At 63.9% G+C, this 15,858-nt stretch overlaps 2 protein-coding genes across 3 annotated transcripts in view; one reads left to right on the top strand and one right to left on the bottom strand.

The window, feature by feature from the left end:
• The window catches only part of RBFOX3 (RNA binding fox-1 homolog 3), a 458,058-nt gene extending 455,530 nt beyond the window's left edge, over window positions 1–2,528 (top strand). Inside the window, exon 12 of the mRNA XM_042917397.1 lies at window positions 1,054–2,528. Within this exon, the coding sequence (XP_042773331.1) occupies window positions 1,054–1,056 (3 nt within the window). The 3' untranslated portion in view covers window positions 1,057–2,528. The remainder of the gene's footprint in view (window positions 1–1,053) is intronic.
• A 596-nt stretch (window positions 2,529–3,124) lies between these two features.
• ENGASE (endo-beta-N-acetylglucosaminidase) lies at window positions 3,125–14,334 on the bottom strand. Of its 2 annotated transcripts, none has more exons than XM_042916653.1 (14): window positions 14,191–14,334; window positions 12,580–12,647; window positions 12,226–12,427; window positions 11,341–11,489; window positions 10,416–10,573; window positions 9,720–9,868; window positions 9,266–9,431; window positions 8,264–8,367; window positions 7,836–7,944; window positions 7,474–7,664; window positions 6,771–6,919; window positions 6,201–6,309; window positions 5,795–5,909; window positions 3,125–5,633 (listed from the first exon to the last, which is right to left on the bottom strand). In XM_042916653.1, exons 1-14 carry the CDS (start codon window positions 14,295–14,297, stop codon window positions 5,214–5,216), a joined length of 2,196 nt encoding a protein of 731 aa, XP_042772587.1. In that variant the 5' UTR covers window positions 14,298–14,334; the 3' UTR covers window positions 3,125–5,213. The 2 variants fall into 2 exon arrangements, with proteins under 2 accessions (XP_042772587.1, XP_042772588.1); XM_042916654.1 differs by having other exon boundaries at window positions 6,201–6,306.
• Between the last annotated feature and the right edge of the window lie 1,524 nt (window positions 14,335–15,858).

Here is a 15,858-nt window from a genome sequence, read left to right as displayed (position 1 = left end):
TGCAGGGCCCCGGGGGTCACCCTCAGCCCGTCCGCGGTGACTTCTGGCTGCAGGCTCTCCCAGCCCCCACCCCGCTCCGCCAGGCCCCAGGGATGGCACCTTGGCCCCGCCGGACTTGGGGTCCTGGCCAGCCCGGCACCTGTGTTGGTATTCGGGCTACGGCACCCTTCCCCTCCCCCGGGCTTGGAGACATCTTTTTGCCAGGGTCCGTTTCAGGAGGGGGGAGCAGGTCAGGAGCAGGGGGAGCCCCATCGCGGGCCTTCCTGGCGGAACAGCACGTGGTGCCAGCCTCCCCTCTAGAAAGGTCCCAGGACTGTGCGGGGTCTGGGGAGGAGAGCCTGGCCGGGGCCGCCGGTAATCCTGAGACAGCCCCAGTAGCTTCTGGAGGAGGCTGCGCGGTCAGGACCTGCCTCCGTTCCAGGAGAAAGTGTCTCGGGCCGGGGAATCCCAGGTGCCCTGACGCGCCAGAGTTGGGCTTCCGGGCGCGGCCAGCCAGCAGGTGTGGGTTCCCCGCCAGCCAGGGCACACCGGGTCCCGGCTGGTGGAGAGGCCGGATCGTGTCCTGGGTGCCGGGCCCTCTCTTCCCACTGCCCAGAGCCCCTCCTTCTCAGCCGCCTGGGTCCGGGCCCCTCGTGGCCTGTGCTGTGCCGTCCACCCGCCACGCCCTCGGTCTTCAGCCGGCCGGGCCCCCCCTGCCCAGCTCAGCCCTAGCAGAGCCCGCAGGCTGCGCGTGCCAGCCAGCTTCACTGTGCTCTCTGCTCCTGCCACCCCCCGCTTCTTCCCACTGCCAGCCCATACTCTCTGCCCTGGAGAACGAGGTCTGCTTTAAAGTCAGCTCACGGAGGATGATGGGTTCCCAGAAGCTGGGGGGAGCGGGGCGGGGGGGGGGCGGGGGGGACAGGCTGCAGCAGCGGGGAGGCGCTAGGACCTTGGGGCCCGGCACCCTCCCGCCCGCCCTGCGCCCTGTGCGGGCCGCTGGGGCTGGTCCCGTCCTCACCGCACGCCTGGCAGTTGCTTCTGTGAAACTGCAAGTCCTTTCTGTTTCTGTTGTAGTGAAAGCTTCCACCGTTTCCTTCTTGGACCATGAAGGGCAAAACAAAAAACAAAAACAAAACAAAACAAAAAAAAACAAAAAAAATCACAAAACAAAAAACAAAACAAAAAAAGATGTTAAGATCCAAGCAGCAACAAAACCAACCAAACCAAGAAGCATCCACCACGTCCGAGTGGCGCGTGGCAGCGCACATCGCAGCGAGGGAGCACGTCCGGCGGGCAGCGCACCCAGGAGAGCGCCCGGGCCCCCGCCCCTCCCCGGCCACGGCGCTGGCGGGATGGGGAGAGCAGGAGGGGAAGGGGCCTCGTTTTCTACCAAGTCTTCCTTTCCGGCCCCCCACTCCCAGGGCACGTGGGGCCCAGCGGAGGAACGGGCCACAGGCCTGCACAGGGGAGAGCAGCCAGCGGGACCTGACCTTGTTGCCGACCGTGCCGGTGGAGGGGACGGCTGGGCCGGGCCGGGCTGGGCGCGGGGGGCGGCCGCTCATTCCCGGGGTCTCTGGCTCCAGCCCGTGCCCGTCACCCTCACGTCCGGCTGTCTAGGCCCCAGCTCCCCCACTCTGCCGTGCCGCCAGTGCCCACATCCCAGCGAAGGCGTTTGCGGGCCACCAGAGCCGGTCCGACCAGCAGCCCTGGGGCCCGACCCCAACACCAAGGAAGGGCTGACATGGTTCCAGAACTGTGGGGCGCCCAGGCCCCCCAGTCCGGTGAGGGGGCTCCCGGGCAGCCTGGACAGGATCATTCCCCTTACCTAAGAGCACCGGGAGGGTAAGGACCCCGGGGCTGAGGACACGCTCTGGCTCTGGCCGGTTCCTGTTCCCTTTCTGGAGGCGGCCCTGGGCCTGGTCTGTGGGAGGGAAGGCAGGCCTCATGCCGCCTGCTGGACCGAGCCCTCCCCACCGCTGCCCTGCAGGGGAGCAGAGGGCGGGCGGGCCAGTGCAGCACGGTGAGGTCCGGAATCGCGGTGCCGCGGGGCTGGACGGCCAGGCCAGAGCAGGGAGAGCGAGGGGTGGGAAAGGCCCAGAGGGGTGCCCGGGTCCGGTCCCAGGGTGGCTGGAGAGCAGACCGTAGGCAGCAGGGAGGAGGCCCTGGCCAGGCAGGGATAGCTGGAGTAGGGAACAGCAAAAAATAACAAACATAGGCTCCCAACATGGCTCCACTGTCTCATGAAACGTAAAAATTAAAAAATTAAAAAAAAAAAAAAAACCACCTCACTTTATATATTCAGCATCAGCTCCTGAAGTGAGCCCCTTTTCTATTCCTGTTGTACAGAGCCCCGCCCCGCCCCGCCCCTCCCGTCCAGAGCCCCCTCTTCTTGCGGCAGCTCCGCCCCCGGCCCCGCCCTCCCGGCCCCCCAGGACTGCAGCCGAGCCCCAGGCTTCCTTTCTTACCATTCTGTATGCTTCCAAGGTGTGACCATTCAAATCAACAGTATTATTATTAAGATTATTAATAAAGATTTCTTTCTTCAAACCAGGACGACGCTTTTTGATTTGGCAGCTCCCGGGCGGGGCGCAGAGGGTGGAGGGCCGGGAGGAGCCCCGCAGCCCGGGAGGGGAGTCCGAACACCTTTCTGGGCCAGATTGCAGAGCCCCAGCCCTCCGCACTCCTTTCCCGACCCGACCCAGAACGAGCCGGAGGCAGGGCTCACGCGGACCCCTGGAGCCTCGCCTTGTCCCCGCTGCGGTAATGCTTGTAACGTTTCGAGCACATTCCGGGGGAGACCAACACCGGGGCCCCTTCCCAGTGAGCAGAGGCTACCCCACACCGGCGCCTGGCCGGGCCCAACGTGGTGCCGAGCAGCAGCTGTGGCCAGCCAAGTGCGAGCGGGAGAGGGTACGGGGCTGGGGCGCCGTGGGGAGGAGGGCCCTCAGATCCCAAGCGCGCCCGGGCTCTGCCGGTGTGATGGGTGATGGGCAGAGCCCCGGTCCCGCGCTTCAAGGCGAGCCCCGGGGGCGGGGAAGGGGAAGGGGGCGCCCCTGGAAGGCTGGGGCGCAGAGCCCCGCCATCCTCCCCACCCCCGAAGAGGGAGCAGGACCGGAAGGAAAGCACAGGTCAAATCAAGAGCTGAGAAGCCTTGGGCGTGGGGGGCTGGGCCAGAGGCCAAAAGCAAGGTTGCCCCACCCACCACTCAGGTCACCAACTTGAATTCCTCCTGTTTTCACGCAGAACAATTTATTTGAGAGCGATTACACCCACCGCAGGGGCACAGGCTGAAATGCTAACATACTAAGTTTCCTGCCCAGAGCCTCTACTCTCTGCAGGCCGGGAGCGGAGCTCCGGGGGAGCTGGGGTTGCGTGGTCTCTCGCTTCTAATCGCCTGCCCCCCAGACTGTGAGAAGGTCATGGCCGCTATAAATCTTCCCTCCTTCTCTGCATAAAACATTTGGGGGAACCAGCAATTAAAGAAGCAAACAGGCCTCGTGAATGAAGAGCCGGACGTCACAGCAGGCGGTCGGCTTCGGGGCACCCGGGGCTCCCCCGCTGGGGACGCAGGGAGCAGGCCAGGAGCCTCCACCCCAGTTCCCCAGGGCACGAAGCAGGAGAGGCTCAAAGCGCTCCAGGGATAGTCCCAAACCGAGAACACGCTTGTGTGAGCAGCTCCGAGTGGCTCAGGCCCTTCCCACCAGTCTGCTGAGCCGTCCAGCTCCGCAGGGACAACCAGGGGTCGTGGGTGGCCTGCGCTTCCCAGCTGGTCGGTGGGGGCACCATCCTGTTCCACATGAAGCACCTCCCCCTCGGCCGGGCAAACCCATTCCCCACCGGGGGCTGAGCTGGGTGGGCCAAGCACGGGACTCAGAGAGTAAAACTTTGTTCCTCTGTCTCACCGGGAAGGGGGCACGTGGGTGCCTGGGCAAACGTCAGCCCCGAAGGAGTTTACCGAGGCCACCCCGACACCCCTCTGAACCCCGGGCTGAGGCGGTGTGGCTGTACTGCCGCCTGGTGGCCTCTCTCCTCCCTACAGCGTAAGACCAAGTCCGTGGACCCTTGGCCTTGGACCCGAGGCCACCCCTTAGGTGTGACCCCCTGGCTGGGACTGTCTGGCCCTCGGGACCGCTCCACCTCTCATAGCACGAGTGGAGGACAGAGAAATGGGCAAGTGACCCCCAACGTTGGCCCTGGGCAGGCCCAGGGTGAGACCCCGAGAGTGACGACACTGCTCTGGCCCAAGAGAGGAGCCGGGCAAGGCCGCGGGGTGGAGAGCCCACCCCTAGGAAGTCAGCACAGTGGCCCAGCGATCGACAGGGGAGCTGTGTGACTGCAGGAGCCATCTCTGGCTCCCTCACCCCCTCCCCTCCTCCCCATGCAGAGCCACTGGCAGAGGGAAGGAAGGTGCTAGAAGACAGAGGAGGCAAGACAGGAAGGGGGCCCAGTGAAGAGGGTCCTCGAAGGGACTTTGCTAACACTTCTCAAGGGGCCTAGCACGGCCCACCCTGGGAGAGGCTGAGGCAGGCGGATGTGATGGAACAGGGCAGCCAGAGCGCCCGCGGCCAGGCTGGGGCCAGGCTGCGGGCCGAGGGCCTTCCTGGGCCTCCCAGGCTGCCCCAGGGGCCCAGAGGACGCCCTCCGTGCAAGCTTCGCCAGGACCAACAACCCGGGAGAGACACAGCAGGACCCGGGGCCCGTGAGATGCCCCACAGGTGGCCCCAGCTCACGGGGACAGCGAACTGGGAAAGCCACAACACAGGATGGTCTGGACTGGGGCAGCCCACCTGGCCCGGGGGCAGGTACGACCTGGTGCCAGCCCGGCCAGGGGCTCAGTCCTCAGCACCCTCCCCCCACTCCGCCCTCAGCCCTCACCCTGGGAATCGCCCCTGGGCTGCTCAGAGGCCACCACCTGCCTCCTTCAAGCCTGGTGAGCGTAAGCGTCTCTCGGCCCATTGGGAAGCGGCCTTCGCGGACGGACGGGACTCACTTTCCCCAGTTCTGTCACTTGCAGAACCGTATTCCACAGAGGAGACAGAACAGAGCTCCTTCACCCCAGGAAATCGCCCACCCAGCAAACGGACCTCTCGGGTTTCCGATTAGCAACGTCCCCCACAAGAGAGGCCCAGCCCGCAGCCTCCCAGGGGCCTGTGGTCGTCTGCACGCTTCGCGGGGCCCCGGCGCAGAAGCAGCCGTAGCCTCGAGGCCGGGAGGGTCTGTGCTTTAATGCTCGATCACGTGTGGGGCCCGGAGTAGAGCAGGGCCGCCCGGCCCCACTCGGCCTTTGGCACCAGAAATCCCTCCCTGGGGACGGGCTCCACCAGGAACTCCACGCGGCCGTCCGTGCCTGGCCCCGCGGCTGCCACCGCCAGGTCCACTACGCGATACTGGTTGACAAACGCCAGGCCCAGGAGCGCGGGCTTCTCCGGCCCCGGGGGCCCCTCCGCAGGAGAGCCGGTCGCTCTGCAGCAGTGGATGCGGAAGCATCGGACGTGAGACAGGGGGTAGGACCAGTGCAGGGCACAGCTGAGCCGGAGCCGGGCCGGGCGCTGCTCCTCCTCCTCCTCGGGGGCGGCCCGCTGCCAGCGCACCCGGGAGACACTGACGGCCTGCACCCGGGGCAGAGGTCTGAGCAGGCTGTTGGCATCCACCACCTGGCGGGAGGGAGAAGGCTCAGCCCGCGGGGGCCGAGGGCGCCCGGCCCCGCGCGTTCCCACTGGCTGGCACCCTCACCCCTCCGGCCCGCGAGCCGCGGGCGCAGGCGGGGCTCGGCTGCGGGCGGCACCCCCCTCCTCTGCAAGGGCGCCCGCCTCACCTGGAGCTCTCCCAGGCGGCAGACAAAGGCCTCCTGCTCCCGGCTGCCGGGAGGCCGCGAGAAGCTGACCCAGAGGTCCTGCAGGACGCAGCCCTGAAGGTTCACCTCGTAGCAGCTGGGGGAGGCAATCGGAAGCCGGTCACAAGGAGCCCACCTCAGCTCAGCGCCCTCCAGGCCGGCCGCTCCGAGGCCCCGAGCCACATCGGGAAGGGAGACCCGTCCCAAAGGGGTCCCTGTGGTCAGCGGGAGACCCCAGCCGTGAGGCATGACCGTGACGGTTCCCAGCAGCGTTCCTGGGTTTGTGTCACGGGGCCGCCTGAACCCCTCCGGTTCTGGGGCTCCTCGGGTGCCCCCCACCACGTGGCCATCCCCTGCCGGAGTCTCAACAGGAAGAGAAGGCACTCACCGCTGGACCCAGCCCCCGCTGAGCTGCTGGCCGCAGTGGCCCACCCATCTGGCCAGCTTGGTGGGGGGCACCCGGAGGGGGCGGGGGCTGTGCCTGGAGCTCGTTTCTGCTGCGGGAGGAGACCCAGGACTTGAGAATGAGGAAAGTCCAAAGGAAACCACACGGGGAGGCGTCTCTTCTGGAGGCCAGAAGGCTCCCTGGTGGCCCCAGGCGCCCAGGGCCTGCCAAAACAGGCTGAGGCCCTCGGGGGGAGAACAGGGTGGAGAGCCCCCATACCCCCAGGCCCCACAGACGTCCTCCTTCTCAGTGCCATGGCTGGCAGGAGGCCTGATCCCCACGTCTCCGTGGGAACAGAGACCCAGTCCCGCACGGCGCGCTGTGCTGCCCAGTGGGGGCCGTGGGCCGCAGGCTCCGGCTGGCTGGGGAGTCTCCCTGTCAGGCCTGGACCACAGCAGAGGCGGGACCTGCCTGCCTCCGCCCACCCCGGTGCACTTTCTAGACCCCCCTTCCCTGAGGCGTCCCCTGAAACAGGAGGCCTTCAAGAGGCAGGGGCCAACCCTATGCCCTCACCACTCAACGTCGAGATGCCACCGACGTGACAGCTGCCCGCGTCCCCGGTGGTGAGCTCCAACGCCACCCCAACATCCGAAGGCCCTTCAAGCTTATACACCATGGACAGGAAAATTTTGGGGGGCACCGGGACATGCAGGGAGAACAGCCTGTGGGAGGAGGCCAGCGATGAGGGGCCACAGCGTAACCGCGGAGACGCCGCAGCTGTCTCCGGCTCACGCCCCGCCAGCCTCTCCCGGCAGGACCCGGGAGCCGGGGCAGCACAGGGCGTGCGCTCTGGTCCCGCCCGAGGCTGGGGATGGCCCTCCCCCCATCCCCTTCCCCCCAGGCCGCATCCTTCCGTGACCCAAAGATCTCGGTTCTGCGACCCCACAGTAAACGAGAAGCGGTCGGACTCGGCGACGGCGAGCAGGGCGGTGGCCGGGTGGGGGGCGGGAGGACGGGAGCTGCTCTGCGGGGCCAGGTTCGGTCTTGCGAGGCGAGGAGGTGCCGGGTGGTTTGTGCAGCCAGTTCACGCTGCCGCCCCACACGCTCAAAGACGCTTGAGACGGAGAACCGGAGAACCGTACGTAAAAACCACCCCGGTTCTGTCCGTCCTCATCCCGGCTGCTGCCGCCCAGCCGCCCGACAGGGGTGGGGGTTCGCGATCGACAGGGGTGGGGGGAAGCGGATGACCCCACAGGTCTCGTCCCCACCCGCCTACCTCACAGCCACGTGCCCGACCTCGGGCGGGATCACCCCGCGGAGGAGCAGGGAGCTGCCCCCGTTCCAGGCGTCTGCCAGGCAGCAGTGCGTCTTCACCCAGCCCTGCCCGTCCCCTTCCGGCCTCTGCTCTGCAAACAGGGGCTGGATTTCCTGGGCGCTCGGGTGGTACCAGGGCCCCACCGCCTCCTCCTGCAGGACCGAGGCCACATCAGAGGGAGGGGGGGGCTGGGGGCCCAGGGGGCACCGTGTACACGGGGTGACGGGGAAGCGCAGCACGGCCATCCCTCGCAAGCCCCCGAGCCCCCCACCTGTCCCAGGGCACGCCAAAGGTGACGCGGCCCAACCGGGAGCCCCACGCACCTGGCCGTAGCACACTCTTCGAGTCCCCATGCCCAGGCAGAAAGAAGTGACAAAGGGCAGAGAGCAGATGCTGTGTGGGGGCAGGTAGCGTCCCAGCAAGCCCCAGAACCTGCAGAGCCAGCCTGGACTCACTCTCTGCGACCCGAGGCCCCCCCCCGCATCCCTCCCAGAGTGGCCACGGCTGTCTGCGGAAGCGGCCCCTCGGGGCCCCCAAGTTCCACCCTTGCCGCTTAACTGGTCGCCAGGACCCTCCCGCCCGCAAGCACCCCAGGTAGCTGACTTCTCTCGAGCTGAGCCCCTGCCCCTGCCTGGTGTGCCCCGGGAAGGTCAGTGGAGAGCAAGGCCTGAGCTACCCGGAGACACGCTCGAAATCGCCGGAGCCCGCATCCGGCCATCGCTACGCCCCTGGGCCGCGGGACAGGACTCACTTGTCCTGGTTCTGGAAGAAATCCCTCTTCTCCAAGCACTCGTACACCCAGCCAGGGGCAAAGAGAGCGGCCGAGAATCCGTGCTTCCGGATCAGCTCCAGAGACTAGGGAGACAGCAGTCAGGGGACGCCCCTTCCCCGCGAGCGCGACGCCTCCCTCCCCCAGCTCCGAGGGGGCCTTCGAACTCAGTCCCCGTCGCTCCTCAGCCCACCAGCAGAGGCCGCTGCAGCAGTGCCGGGAAGGAAGGCTCTGGGCCGGCAGGGGGCTGCAGGGGGGCGGCTCTCACATGCTGCCTCTCCCGCGCCGTACCTGTCATCACGTTATCAGACTCACAGCGGGTGGAGAGGATCTTCAGTTATTGGATTAATTTATTCACTTAGAGCTTAATTAATGAGCAAGAACATCCCCGTGGCACTGGGGACGGGGCGGGACTGACAGCCCGGGAGACAAGCTGACTCCCTACTTATCCCACACCAGGAGCTCAGCCCCAGCAACCCCTCCTCTCTCTCCTCACTGCTGCCTTGCCAGAAAAACCTCTCTAGCTATTAAGCCAGCAATTCCCCAAACCGCTCTTTTGCCTGGGTCCTTAGCCCTGAGCTGCCGGAGAAAGACCCCCAGCTCCCTGCCAGGGTCCCCCCCCGGCCCACCCAGTGGCTCAAACTGCTGACTCAGTGCCCCTCTGGAGCACACGGTCCCGACAGACGTAAAAGCGAGTCAGAGACTCGGGCCGGAGGTCCGAACGGTGCTTCTGCCCATCAACACCTAACACAAGTACCACCCGAGCACAACAAGGGGCTGGAAGTTAGGATTTCGGGGCTCGGCTTGGCCCCGGGGCAGGTCACCGGTGTTCCCCGGTCCTCAGTTTCCCCACTCTGGGAAGAAGGTCGCCTCTGTTTCCCTCGAGTGCAGGTGGGAACGGAAGGTCCGCAAGAAAACCAGGCCCACGGAAGGCACGCCGGCCACCGCCCCCACCCCACCCCCGGCCCCGAGGGCCACCCCCACCTTGTGGGTGTCGAACTGGCCCCCGACGACGTTGCCCCGGGCGAACACGTCCACTCCCACGTACACGTCGGCCCGGCGCTCGCCGGCCTGCGCTACCATTCTGTCCAGATGCTCCTCCTGCCAGTTGTAGTTAGTGAAGAAGCCGTCGCAGGAGTCGAAGAAGATCCTGGGAGGTGGCGGGGACTGGCCGTGAGGCCCGGACCCGGAGGCACGGGGGCCGCCCACGCTGGACCTCCCCCTCCCTCGCCTCCACTCATAACCCACAAGCCGGGGCTGCCTCCAGGCCCAGGACGGAGGCTGCCCCGGACAGCGGGGACCCCCGGCACAGTGCCAGCTGGGCCCCCCGTCGCTCTCTCCCCTCCCGCTCCCACCCGGGGCGGCCGAGTGCGCCAGGCCTCCGGGAGACACGCGGCACTGCCAGCGCCCCCTCCACCCAGGGGGCCGCCCGGCTCACCGGTTCTGCTCATTGAGCTCGTTCTGCCACTTGACCTGCCCGCTGCTCACCACGCTGTCGTACCAGAGCACCAGGCCCCCCGGGACCTGCCGACAGAGCTGTGTGCTCAGGTACCGGAGGAAAGGGGGCACGTTCCCCACCGCGGCCAGCTGGAGAGGGGTGAAGAGAAGGCCCTCGGTGAGGCCCAGGGACGTCGGGCAGAAGTGCCCACACAGGACATAGAGGAGGACACTTCATCCCAGAAGCAAACGGATGGACACACACCAAAGAAGCCACGGTCTCAGGAGCCCCTCCACCCCACAGCCACCGAAGGGCGGGTCCAGCCACCTGTCCTCTAACTCTCCTCCCTTCCTGAGGCAGGAAGGATAACGGGCACGGCCACCAAGAAAAGATAAAAGGCCACGAGAGGGGAGGCTGGCAGGAAGGGAAGCCACGCGTGTGGCCCAAGAAAAGCAAACGGAGGAGGAGAGGGGTCTCCTTGAAGGAGAACACGGAGCTCGGCCAACCCAGGTTTCTGGACACAGCGCCAGAGAAGGTTCTGCGTCGCTTCGAAGGAACGGAGATGCGTGGGGCCGGCTCCCGCCGCCGTGATGGGGAGCCGGCCGCGGTGCGGGCCCCGCCAGGCCTAGCTCGGGAAGCGGCAGGGGGACAGCGCCTGCGACGGGGCTGGGCAGGCACCGGAGATGTCGTGCTCACACTCAGAGAGCTCTCGATGTTGATGAGCCAGCCATCAAAACGGAAAAACTGGGCGATCAGGACGAGCTGATCAGCCACCGCCTGGTAGGAGCGCTCGTCCCCGGCCAGAAAGGCTTCACAGAGCTGCCCACCTTCTTTCCACTCGGCGATGAAAGTCCCTGCCAGGACAGAGAGAGACGAGGTCAGGCAAACCCAGCAGTTAGCAAAGCACGGTTCCTGCCACAGTACATCAGCGTGGCCTGCAAGCCAGACATTCAACTTCTCGTCTGTCCCCGGACAACTAGGGAACCAAACGCCCTGGGGGCAGGGCCCAGCAGTCAGTGCTAAACAAGCCAATACATGTTTCAGGGGCCGGTGAAGAAAGCTTGAGAAGCCTCACTCCATCCAGGGACCGGCCGGCCACCTGTGGCCTGCAGACCACCTATTTTTATAAACGCAGGTTGTCGTTTTGTTTTGTATTGTTTCGTTAAGTTTATTTACTCATGTTGAGAGGGAGGGGAGGGAGGGATGGGGGCGGAGAGGGAGAGAGAAAATCCCAAGCAGGCCCCACGCCGTCAGCGCAGAGCCCGACACGGGGCTCGAACTCGTAAACCGTGAGATCACGACCTGAGCCAAAGTCAAGAGGCAGACGCTCAACCGACCGAGCCCCCCGGGCGCCCCTGTAAACGCCGTTTTCCAGGAACACAGCCATGCCCACCGGTCTGCCCGCCGCATATGGCTCTGTTGTCTCTCTAGCAATTGCAAGAGTGGCCCCGTGGCCGGCCCCTTCCAGAAGTCCGCCCTGGCCGGTCCTGATCTATCGAGGCGGCCCCAGGCGCCGAGCTCGACTCGCTCAGAAGCGAAGGCCGAGCCTTTTCGGCCCTGCGACACCTGGCAGGTGTGCGACCGAGCCTGGCTGAGCGCGAGGCAAGCCCTGGGATCTTACCCAGCACACAGACCCCGTGCCTGTGGGCAGCGTTGGTCCAGCCCACGGGGGGGATGGTCACCAGGTGATGGCTGAAGTACACGAAGATGTCAATACACTGCCAGTGGTAGAAGCAATAGGGGTTTTGCGCCGCCGAGCCCTGAATGAACCTGCGTGAGAAACACAGCAGTCGGGACCCGGGCCACGGGGACCCCAGAGCGAAAAGAGACTAGCGAGGCCCCAAGGGAAGATCCTCTTCAGTCGCGGCCAGTGATGCCGAGAGCTCGCGGCGCACAGTGTAGACGCTGGGTCGAGTGAGAAACAGAACGACACCTCAGTCCTTCTCTCGGGAGGTCTTAAGGGAAACGTGTTCACCAGGCCGCGCAGGCAGTCACCCCCGGACCCCACGGCGGTTTTGAGCCTCCACAAACCCAGACAGGACAGAAGAAAGGAGAAGCGGAAGGCCTCACGCAAAAGCTCCAGGCGCCTGGTGTCCCCCGCACCGGTCCCTTGACGGTTCCTCCAGGATGGTCTCTAACCACATGAGCCGCACCCGAGACGTCACCACCTGCCTCGGCCTGTCCCTTGGTGGCCGACTCTGACTCAAGCCTGCCCATCTGACGTCCAAGAGTATTTTATAGACGTTTAAGACCCCTGAGCGCACCGCCGGCGACTCTGGAGGAAGCGTCCCTGGCTGGGAGAGGGGCGGAGTATGACACCCAGAGCGGTGGGCCGAGCACGGAGTCAGAGCCAAAGGGATGGGCTCCGGGCCGGCGGTCTGGGCCAGAGGCCCGGCTCCTGGCTGTCTCTGCCACACCGTCCCTCCCTCCTTCCCCTCCATCCGGTCCCACAGAAGGAAAACACGCAACAAAGTTAACGTCAGGCGATGTCCTCACAAAGCCTTACTTGTCATCCAGGTATCCGCCCATCATGTCATGGCACAACAATGTCCGGGGCCTCTGGCTGCTCAGAGGGGGCTGCCGACACTTGAGGGGTTCCAGGGCCACGTTAAAGCTGTCCTCCGCATCGGGCGTCCACGCCAAGAGTTCCTCCAGCGACGGTAAGTAAAAGCTGATGGGTTTGGTGGTGTCCTTGTCATAATATCTAGCTGGTCAGACGAGGGAACAGTGAGGAATCGATGGATTAGCAGAGACGCTCTGACAATAACCGAGCGAGAACGGAGACCAGGAAGGGGCGGGCCTGCCCCGAAGCCCCAGGGGTGAACTCGGAGACGGCGTTCAGAGCCTCGGTCCTTCTCACCTGGCAGAGGATCCCGGGTAAAACTGACCACTTCACGAAAGACCGCTTCTTCTTGTTCCTCCCCGATTCTAAGCAAGGAGGAAGTTAAAAAATTTTTTTAAGTAAAAGGGTAAAGAAAAACAACACCGAGAAGCACACGGACTAGGCTCCATCCAGACATGTGGAAGGGAGGCGGTGCTATTCTCTGACTTAGGTTTTGAATACGAGCTACGGAAATACGTAGAAAGAGGCCAGTAGGCGCCGATGTTCCTGCTGTCGGAAGAACAGCCCATCCTCTGTACCAGCCACCCGGACATCACCCTGCAGGACCAAAGTCGTGCTTCGCAGAGTCCACGGGTTCTTGGCCAAGGGCCAGGAAACCTCACAGAACCAGAGTTTCAGGGCCCCAGAGAGCAGGGCCACACTTCCTCCCCAGTCCACGTTTCCGTGGGTATGTTCTGTGGATGCCACACTAACTCCCTAGCTGCCGTGGAGGATTCTAACAGAAAAAAAAAAAAAAAAAAAAGGGCACTTTCACTACATGAAGTTGGAAAAGCCTGGATAAAACCAAATTAGCTTTCTTTTTTTTTTTTTAATGTTTATTTTTGAGAGACAGAGTGTGAGCGGACAAGGGGTAGAGAGAGGGAGACATAGAATCCGCAGCAGGCTCCAGGCTCCGAGCTGTCGGCACAGAGCCCAACGCGGGGCTCGAACCCACGAACCGTGAGATCACAACCTGAGCCGAAGTCGGACGTTTAACCGACTGAGCCACCCAGGCGCCCCCAAATTAGCTTTCTTTTAAAAACAATTATTGTCATCAGAGTACAAGAAGACACGGCCAGCTACCATTTATTGGCCGTGGGCTTCAAAGTGGAAGTTGTCTAAACCTACCAACATCCATGGCCTCTTCTTTGTGACTTTCTCAGGAGACCCTGAGACCTGCCAGGCGAGTGGATGGGATGAGACATTCAAGTCTCATTAAAGTGGATGTGCTAAGTGCTTGGGAAGTGCTCCCTTGCGAATTTCGTCCCATCGCTGTGCTCTTCCTCTCTCTCCCTTGATGACTGCTCGGTCCTTCAGCTTGTCTCCCCCAACACCCCCACTCCAGGAACTGTCAGAACACCTGTTGGTCTGCACCAGAGCGTGAGCCATCTCAACATTCCTATGCAAGAGCAAAAGCGTCCCCACCAGCGGGCAGCCGCTTGCACTCCATCCCTGTTCCGTCTGAAACACCCCTGGTCTCCTTTTGGGTTTAACACGAAGCTAGGGATGCTGTTTCCAAGAAGGCCATAGAGGGGTGCTCCTAACGTCCCCCCAGGTGAGCAAAGGTCCCAACAAAGAACCAAGCATGGGCGCCGAAGGGCACGTCCATCCCTTCCGTGCCTCAGCCTTTGCCCACTCGGTTCCCTCGTCTGGAACACCCTTCTTCCCATTCGCCACCTGCTCCCTAAAGACTCGGTGCAGATATCCCCGCTCCAGGCACCACCCCCTTCCTGTCCAGCAAGGGTACGAATGACACCAGCCGGCCTCCTCCGCGAGGACCCGCGGCCGACGGCGGTGGGCGAGGGCGAGGACACACAAGCTTCCCGCCCACAGCACCGCCAATGGCGGCCCCGCCGGACCCCCGCCCACCTCCTCCGCTGCCACCGGCGCACAGGCCGCCGCTTCCGCTGCTCCTCCCGCGTCGCGTGCGCCCCAAGCCGCGCAGCCGCCCGGGTCCTAGGCCGCGCGGTCTCCATCACCACGCCGCGCCCGCCGCCACGGCCGGCCTCCGGCCAATCGCAGGTCTGGATCAGACCCCGCCTCTGAACGCCGACCAATCGCTGGCCTGGATCCGGCCCCGCCTTCGGCCGCTAACCAATAGCAAGCCAGGGCCCGCCCCCCGCCCCCGCCCAATGGGGTTACTGCGCCGTACGGCTGCTCCGCCCCACCAGGCCGCAGGACTTCCAGCTCGGGCTCTGGGCTCGCCCCTGAGCGGTGGAGACTTTGTAGTCGGAGGACGGCCTGGGGGCGGGGCCTCGGCGGAGGGCGGGGCCACGGCGAAGCGCGAGGGCGGGTCCGTGGCGGCGCTGAGGCCGGGTTTTGGACACCTGGTATTGTCTCGCTCCGTTCCCCCCAGCCCCCTTTTGCAGACGAGCAACGTCCCGGAGGTCCCAAAGCCAGTAAACTGCAGCAGTGAGAGCCGAGCTCGGTTCGTCTAAGATAATTTTCAGGAAAACGTGAAATCCTAATTCTCATTCGGGTTTTTAAGTAGGGAGAAGTGATAAAGGCTTTATTTCTACTCGTTAATCAGAGAAGCAAGCAGCCAGATGTTAAAACCAGTTCAAAGAGAATAGAAAAGGAGACCCGTTTATAGATGAGGCGCATTGAAATGAACATGTAAGCAGAGACAGAACTAGTTTTTCTGCAGGGTGGGGTTGGGGGCGGGGATCCCTGAGCTCCCTGAGAGACAGTCTCCACCTTGTGAAAGAGAGCAAGGCTGGGGTCAGATGACTGCTTGGATGTGTGGTAGACGACGCATAGTGTTCCACTGAGGCATGGATATTTTTCCACACCCCGAATCTGCACTCTGCAGTAGGTAGGGCCCCCCAAGCTCAGGGGGCCTGAAGGTTTCTCAGAGGAGGCACGTTCCCAGCATCTTGGGCACTGTTCACAGTAAAAGTGGTGGAAGGAGATCTGAGCGGGGAGAAGTGTAGTCCGGAAGGAGGAATCCATGAGCACCTGGCCCCCGCGGTCCCAAACAGACCAGGCTCAGGCAGTCACCGCTGAACAGAATCCAGAGACAGAGAAACAAGTAGTGGGGAAACAAGAAAGGAATTTATTTCAGGGAGGCCAGCACCGGGAAGACAGCAGACTACCGGCTCAAAGACTGTCTCCAAAGTGCTGAAAAGACTTCCAGGTTGATATAAGGAAAATGTGGGACAGAGGTCGGTGGATATGTCCAAGTGGGCAGCGGAGGTCAGGTGGATCACTGTCTTGGGGTCAGTCATGCGGGGTCTTGCCGACTCAGGGCAGTTCTTGATGCTTGCGGGGGGGTAGTTTTCTGTTCCCACCACGGGATGCTTTGCCAGAAGGACCTGTTGCCTGAGTTAAGAGATAAGCTGGAAGAACTTAATCGGAGGTCAGAATGGAAGTAGTTGACGTCCTGTTTCAGAAGCAGGAAGTTCAAGGAGGCCAGACGCAGGGCTGGGGCCTGCAGGGCCAAGCGTGGGCCAGCCTGAGGCTCTCCTCTCCCAGCTGCTGACACCCCTGTGTGCAGCTGGGAGTGTCCAGCGCTGGGCTGCAGCCGCTCCCAAGCCA

Source organism: Panthera leo, chromosome E1 (genome assembly GCF_018350215.1).
Source record: "Panthera leo isolate Ple1 chromosome E1, P.leo_Ple1_pat1.1, whole genome shotgun sequence".
In the NCBI taxonomy this organism is placed as follows: domain Eukaryota; kingdom Metazoa; phylum Chordata; class Mammalia; order Carnivora; family Felidae; genus Panthera; species Panthera leo.
The sequence above is the reverse complement of the archived record's forward strand: the minus strand, read 5'-3'. Positions and strand labels throughout refer to the sequence as shown.